Here is an 8,363-nt window from a genome sequence, read left to right as displayed (position 1 = left end):
GGGAGAAAATACAGGATATAAATGCAATGAATGAATGGTTAAAAAAACCCATCATTACTAATTACAGGTATACTTCTGTTAATGAGGGAGCTGTGTTTCTGGCCATTCTCTAACAGAAAAATGTGGCAGAAATAACATAGAAAGAACTGGGATAGGTGCCTACACTCTAAAAAAAGAACAATGCAATGCCCCCTTCCTAAAAGCAGGGGATCTGTTCTGGACACCCCCCCCCCCGCATGTGGGAAAAAACATGTAAGGTTAAATCCTCTTATATGCTATGGTGGCCGTGTGGATGCCAGTGATGCCCATGCCATTTTGTCCTCTGTGGCACTGTAGTTCAACATGTTTCAAGAAAAGTTTTATTCAACACTTGACAATATGCACATGCTAAACGACCAGGTTAGCTAAACCTTGCATAAGCAAACAAGAACATTTTTAAACTTCTAGGGACCACTTGATGGCTTCTTCCAAAATACAGCTAGGGATGTTGTTTTTTTCTTTCTTTCACCAGCCTCTACTTTTATGATTTCTATTTTGATAGCCAAACTTATAGATCTATGATTTTTTAACATGCTGGGAATAGCTAGTGAGGCAGGCGTATCTGCTTTCTCTTTTTCTCACTGTTTTGCTGTTCACACATTCCCAGTAAGAATTCTGGAGGCAGCTACTGTTTACCTTGCCTGCTGTAGGGGGGCACACACAGCTAATGTTGGATTGGCTACAGAGGTTTGTTGCATTGTTTACTGCAGACACACTGCTGCAAACCAACTCTGATAGTTTGTGTTTTTCCAGTCCTCCTTCATCATCCTTCCAATGGCAATACTGCTTTAAAAAGCTTTCCACTAGGACAGATAATGAGGAAAAGGGAAGGGGCTGAGTGAGCGTGAAAAGACTTTGTAAAAAGAAGCTTCTTGGTCAGAGACTTTGATAATTGAGGTACACTTGTATAGAGAGGTCCTTACCAAATTCAGAAAGAGAATTCAGAATCTAGTCCCCACCCCTGTTCTTGAAGAATAAGCTTACTACAAGGTATATTTGGTTCCCTGCTACTCCAAGAGACTGCAGGATGAGTTATATAGCAAGGACTGGGGAATTGTTGTTTAACTTACAGGAGGCTATACATGATTGACTGATGCCTAAATGTTCTGACTTCTTATTGCATGTCTTAGCTTTGTAGGGTTTAGCACATGCGGTTTACAATAGTTACTTGGCAACCTTGGCATTTATATTAAAATGTACAAGGCCATGGCTCAAGACTCCTCCCTCCAGGTTCTAATCTGTCAGGGTGGGAGACAGAAATACCTTTCTTTTCTTAAATAAAATTGGATTCTTTATCCACCAGGCCTGGTCTCCTAATTTCTCCTAGAGTTACTGGGGAAGTAAAGTCCCCGTCACTCTCATTTGGTGGAGATACTGTATTTAAGCAGAGATTTGTCCAGCCATCTGATAGGGATACTATAGTTCTGTGTCCTGTTTGAGAAAAGGTTTGCATTAAATGACATCCAAGGTATTTCCAATTCTGTGATTTTGATAGTGTTTTTCCTACTGAGTAGCAGTGCATTTTGAGTTATACAGTGGACCTTTGTTATACGCTGGGGTTTGGTTCCAGGATCCCCCGTGTATAACAAAATCCGTTTATGCTCAAGTTCCATTAAATATAATGACATAGCAAAATGGTATCCCTTATAAAAAATGGAAAATCAAGATTTGATATTTGAAATTTATACTTTTTTTGAACATTTTCAAACCATGTATGCTTGAATCCGTGTATAAAAAATCCGTATATAAGAAGGGCCAACTGTCTATATATATATATATATATATATATATATATATATATATATATATCATTATTATTATTTTTCTTCCAAAGTGCCAAATAATATATCCTCGACAGCAACTGTTGACACTCCGTGAGCTAGAGATGATTGGTTATTTAGAAAACGATGTGTCAAAACTGAGTCTCATATTAAAAACAATTTCAAGGTAGGATCTCTGGGTTTTATTTCTCTGTTTCTTAATTTTATCATTACATATACAACATAGGTTATGATCCTTTAAAGACTTTGTTATTCCGTATGTAGGCATTCACCTATTTATTTGCAGGTGCAATTTGATCACAGGGCATGGTTGCAGATATCAGCTCTGGCTCTAATTTACTGATTTAGTTTAGCTTTTAATTCAAACAGTAAGAGAAAAAGTGGTTCTAGAAATGAATATTTCCAAATGTTGCTATTGCTGTAACCCGCCCGGATTCTTTGTGATTGGGTGGGCTATAAATTATTATTATTATTATTATTATTATTATTATTATTATTTATTAATTATTATTATTATTATTATTATTATTATTATTACAGTACATATCAGGGTAGTGTTCCACAAAGCTAATCCTGACAAAGTTGGGTTCACAACTGGGTTGAGCAATGCCCAGTACGGACATTTTCACACAGTATTTAAAAACTGGAATGCTGACTTGGCATGCATTATGTTAAGAGGACAGGGGTTACATGCACAGCCAGATCCCCTTACACAGTTTCCCCCTATATGCAAGGAGGCAAACTTCTACAAAGGGTATGTGTGTTTTCAGAATCATGACCAAAGTGTAAACTTAGTCTTGATACCTATATAGCTAGATAGCAGCTTTGGAGGAAAAGAACCAAATAGTAAAATATCTCAATGTAATGTGTTAGTTTTAAGTTAGGGAATGGCTCTTGTAATTTATTCAAAGGATTGAAAATGGAAATGTTTTTATGTGCCTAAAAATGGAAAACGAGCTTGTGTTCCTTCTTGCATAAGTGAAATTTTTGTTAGAGACACAACACTATATACTAGCAGTGGGAATCTTGTGACTTTCCATATGTTGTTAGTCTACAAATCTCATTATCCCTGACCATTGGCTGTGTCATTGCTATTTCTTCAAACAATAGAAACAGCCAAACAAGTCACATTTTCACTGCAGACCTTCCATGTAGGCATGTGAAGATTGGAAGAGGAGTGGCCAGAGCAAGCATCCCTAGCTCTCTTTACTTTTAAAACTGAATGTCTGATAAGGGCTAGCATGCAAGGATTAGTAAGCAAACTGTTTTCATAGAAATAATCTATGCGCTATAGAAATAATGCAATTTTGACATCATTTTAACTGCCATGATTCTATTCTACAGAATCCTGGGATTTGTAGTTTTCTGAGGCACCAGCACTGTTTGGCAGAGAAGTCTAAAGACCTTGTAAAATTATAAATCCTAGGATTCCATGGGATAGAACTACAGCACTTAAAGTGATGTCAAACTGTATTATTTCTACAGTATAAATGCACTCATAGTCAGAAAGGAACTTGTCTTTTATCTGGGGAATGCCTCTTCCTCCATAAACTAAATTGCAAAGGTAAATCAAATTGAGTTCATGAATATACCAAGGCACATAAAAGAGATGAAAAGATGCCAGGTTTATTCAAGGAAGAAGCATTTAAAGATTAACACAAAAGTTTAGAAAGAAAAATGGAAGCTACACTCAAAGCCCTTGGAAGAAATAAATCACCAGGAGCTGATTACATACCAATAGAACAGTTTGAAAACAGAATCCACTTAAATTCTAATTCAACAAATATGGAAAACAAAACAATGGCCCATATATTGGAAACACTCAATGCACATCCCAATCCGCAAGAAAGGGGACACCAGGGATTGGAGTAACCAGCAGATCATCGCCTCATGTAAGCAAATCAGTGCTCAAATTTTACAACAAAGAATTTTACCATAGATGGAGTGAGAAATACAAGATGTTCAAGATGGATTCAGAAAAGGAGGGGGCATTGGAGATCATATTGCAAACATACTTGGGATGATGGAGTGCACCAAAGAATGTCAGAGGAAAATCAGTCTGTGCTCTCTAGATTATAGTAAAGCCTTTGATTGTGTAGTTCATGAAAATTTATGGATCGTTCTTAAAGAAATGGGTGTGCCAGAAGACTTGATTGTCCTGATGCATAGCTTGGATTCAGGACAAGAGGCTGCTGTCAGGAAAAAATATGGATAAACAAAATGGTTTCCCATTGGCAAGGGTGTCAGGCAAGGCTGCATTTTGTCACCCTAGCTATATAATTTATACGCTGAACATAACATATGTAAAGATAAATTAGACTTGAAGGAAGAGAACTTGACAATGGAAGGAACACCAACAAAGATATGCAGATGACACCATACTACTAACAGAAAATAACAAATACTTGAAATAACTGTTGAAGAAAGTCAAGGAAGAAAGTGCAAAGGCAGTGTTACAGTTGAAAATTAAGAAAACAAAAATAGTGACCACAGATTATTTATATAACTGTAAAGCAGACAATGAAGGCAAATTCAGGCCTGTGAGCTCTATGATTGAGTCTATCCAACTGACATGCAGTCTTTCTCACTTTCTACTACCTTGTACCTTCCATAGTATTACTGTCTTTTCTAAAGAGTCGTGCCTTCTCATGATGTGGTCAAAGTATCTCAGACTCAATTTGATTATTTTGGCTTCCAGGCTTGATTTGTTCAAGGATCCATTTGTATCCTTAGCACTCTTCTCTAGCACGACATCTCAAATGAGTTTTCTTATCATTTTATTTTTCACTGTCCACCTCTCATATCCATGCATGGTGATGGGGAATACAATGGCTTGGATTATTCTAACTAATCCTCAATTGTATATCTTTACATTTTTGAAAGTTGTCTAGTTCTTTCATAGGTGCCCTTTCCATTCCTAGTCTTATTATTTCTTGGCTGCAGTCTCCATCCTGATCAGTGTTTGATCTAAAGTATGGGGACCCTTGATTTCCTCATTTTCTAGGTTAAACTTATGTAGATCCTCTGTAGTCATAATTTTTGTTTTGTTTATATATTGAACATAAAGTAAACAAAAATAATGACCACAGAGAATCTGCCTTTGCACTTTCTCCCTTAACTTTCCTTAATAGTTGTTCCAAGTCTGTGATATTTTCTGGGAGAAGTACGGTGTCATCTGCATATCTATATTATATATAGTGCGTGTATGTGTATGAGAGAGTGATAGATGGATAAATAGATATTTTCTATAAGTAGTTATTTATTCTCTTTAAAATCAAGGGCTAATGAAGACTTCATCTGAGTACCCAATTCAATAGCTTTGCTATTCATTGCCCTCATTGCACAGTTGAAATTCCTTACGTGCTTGTGTTTTTGACAATAATCCTAATGCTTTATAATATGGTTCTGCTTCTAGGAAAAGTGAAGGACTTAGTGGCCGTGTCTTAAGAAAACTTCCTTTTCTAGCTCATGCACTTTATATTCAAGTAAGGTTATGCTTTTTTGTGAATCACCTTTTACTTCAGGGGTGGGCAACAAGTGATTTTTCTGACTTTCTTACCACTTTTTGGCTTCTACTAACTGCAAACCTACACTGGTTTATGTTTTGCACCAGTAGTAGATAGTACATTTAAACAAAAGCCATTTATAAACAACATCCATTATATGTATGCTGAGATCAGGCTTCTGAATATGATTAAGTTTCAAGAATTATTTAATAATGTAAATAATGCCCTTGGGTGCCCTGCGTTTTAGTGGAATTTAAGCATTTACCTAGTGCTGATGTATTGAGGTTTCTCTTTTTATATAATAGACTTGTTTCATAATATGACAATATTATAACACTTTTTTTAATCTTTGCTTCTAGTCACCTAATGTTTCAATGACAGCCTTCCTTCAAGCTCTGTCACTTGTGGTAGACAAGCAATTTGAAGAAAGAACAAAACTTTCAGATTGTGTTTGACACTTTTATTCTTCTTCTATAGTGCTTTAATGTACTTATTAGTTACCTTGTTTACTTTTTTTGCATGAACACTGGGACTTCATAATAAGAATGATGAGTTTCTAGCCAGAGAACAGTTTAAAGGAAGTCCGTTTTTCAAGTAAATTTATTGCTAATGTACTTTAAACATAAAATACTGTATATATTCAGGAGCTTTACTTGGTTGGATTATTGTAATGCAGTTGTTCTTTTAAATACAGAATTCTAAGTAATACTTTTTTTGTCATTTATTTGTGATAATGTTGGTATATGTCATGAAACATCCTGTGTACCTGTAGTCTGTATCCTTTTATGGAGTTTCTCTGAAACTAGATTATTGCCATGTCAATAATTTTGATCTTCAGTTAAAAAAATACAGCTGGCAAATATAGGTGTTGTTACTCTTCTTGTTATACTTAAGTTATACTCACTGTTACTGAGCAGGAATCATCCCTGGCCAAAAACATAAAATAAGTTTCTATAAATTGAAAGAAAGAACCCCATACTGTCTAATGCACTGCAGATTCTTAATACAGTATAAGTGTGTATGGACAAGAGGGCGAGTAGATTTTTTATTTGAGGGAGAGAGAGTGTGAGTGAAGCTTTACTGATTTATTTGCAAGCTTGCTCTCTATGTTGAGTCACATTCATATTATGTGCGGCTCCCAATATTAAACAAATGGGTAAATGGAAAAGCAGCTGCTGTCCGTGTCTGGCCCTCATGCTGTGTCTATGCACATGCTGGATGTTAGGATGAGGCCAAGCTTATTCTTTGATTTTTGTTTGCCAACCTAGAGATTAGCATTCCATGAGTTTGTGGCCTCAACTATGGAGAAGAGATTTGCAGGGTTATTTGGATTATCTGCAAAGCAGCATGAAACAACTGAGATCATGGTCTACCGCTCAGCCCAGTAGACACATCTTACAGTTGTTCTCTGCCTTGGCAGCAAATGGCGACATGTTCTGTAACAGGCATTTACCTCACAGACTGCCCGCCCCCCTCGCTCATCTGCCATGGCCTATCAGACTGATTTCATTTTTCAGAGCATAATGAAGGACAATTCAGGCAACATCTGGCCTTTCTCACAGATAAGGAGTAATGCAACAGATCCATGCAGTCTTCCCACAGGTGCATTTTCATTTTATATTCTCTCACAGGTGCATTTCCCCCCTTTTGTGTCAATGGTCAGAACCAAAGAAGAAAAACATTTAAAGAAGACATTTAACACAACTGATTTATGAGTAATTCTTCTTGTGGGAGTCCAAAATATCATGAATTTTGGAAACCTCTTCAGATACATTGGGAGGGGGAAACAACAAAATCCACAAAAGAGATTGGCCAACCGAAATGTGCAAAATACATCATGCAGACTTTGGAAGCTTCAATGGTGTCTTCAGGTAAAATATGTTAAAAAGTCATATAAGAGAATAAAGGTGGTAATGATAGAGTTATAGGCCTAATTTTTGTATCAGATGTTGTCTGTGTTGTAGTTCAGTTGTTCTGGAGGTATCTCATTGCAGGCAAAGACCACTTCCCTTTTTGGCCATGCAGGAACCAGGGACAAAGAATAAGAAAGACAGATAATAAAATTTCAGTTACATTATTTGCAGGTCCATTTTAATTCCATTGAGGGGAAGTATTCCCATATACATCCAAGCTGTCTCTGGTACTGTACTGTTCTGGTGCTGTTGCTGACAGTTGCAGCATTGGTTCAAGAACCTGTCCTCTTAAGGATGGAATTTCAGCCCATCGCATACCAGTAGGTCTCTCCATAGGGAGCCTGCATTTGTCTTGCTGGTGAGCAAAACCGATCTGATCCAGGACAGCTAAAAGAAACCTACATGATCTAGATCTACGGTTAATTCTGACCTACACTCACAACCAGGTTTTCTTGTTCATTAAAACAGAATCAGTTGTGTCCTAGCCAGAATATCTAGTTTTAATAGTTTTTTCCAAGATACATTGTAATTTTCTATTGGAGTTTTGGACTTTTTTTTTACTTGCAGTTCCATCATTTAAAGGTTGCTTTTTCAGTGACATCTGTCAGATGTTCTCATCCAGGATATGCTTGAAAGTATCAAGGACTCTAAGCCAGCAGTCTCATTTCTTTGTCATCTTGACTTGTGGAGCATAGTACCACATCCAATAAAGAAGTGCCATAGATAACTTAAAAGATGAAAGCTCACGAGAAAAGATCAAAATTAGATGGCCTTGTAATTTTCAAGTAAAGTTGATTGAATGTATGAAAGATGTAGTATACGTAAGTTTTAATATTCTGGAATGTGGCACAGACACATTTTTAAATTCCCTTTTATTGTAATTAATATGCTTCTTTTCAATGGCAAGTATAGTTGACAGTTTTTCCCCCAGCGGCTCAGACAAATACATTTTATTTCCAGATGATACTATAACTTCCATATAATTAATGAAGCTACAGTTGATATGGCCACTTTTGTGGGTAGTCCAAACAACAGTGCTCAGCAATCCCACTCGAAAACATTTTTAGAATTAGCAGTAGAGGGATGGGGAAGAAAGCATAGAGTAGTTTTTTTGAGCATCGAAC

General features: G+C 36.6%; 1 protein-coding gene across 1 annotated transcript in view; it reads left to right on the top strand.

Annotated features, from left to right (window-relative positions):
• TRIP13 (thyroid hormone receptor interactor 13) overlaps positions 1-6,034 on the top strand; it is an 18,967-nt gene extending 12,933 nt beyond the window's left edge. The window contains exons 9-11 of the mRNA XM_042473595.1: positions 1,874-1,986; positions 5,236-5,305; positions 5,686-6,034. Of these exons, the coding sequence (XP_042329529.1) occupies positions 1,874-1,986; positions 5,236-5,305; positions 5,686-5,781 (279 nt within the window). The 3' untranslated portion in view covers positions 5,782-6,034. The remainder of the gene's footprint in view (positions 1-1,873; positions 1,987-5,235; positions 5,306-5,685) is intronic.
• Positions 6,035-8,363: the final 2,329 nt, after the last annotated feature.

The sequence above is a fragment of the Sceloporus undulatus genome, chromosome 6, assembly GCF_019175285.1.
Source record: "Sceloporus undulatus isolate JIND9_A2432 ecotype Alabama chromosome 6, SceUnd_v1.1, whole genome shotgun sequence".
NCBI lineage: Eukaryota > Metazoa > Chordata > Lepidosauria > Squamata > Phrynosomatidae > Sceloporus > Sceloporus undulatus.
This window is presented reverse-complemented; position numbering and strand designations above follow the sequence as displayed.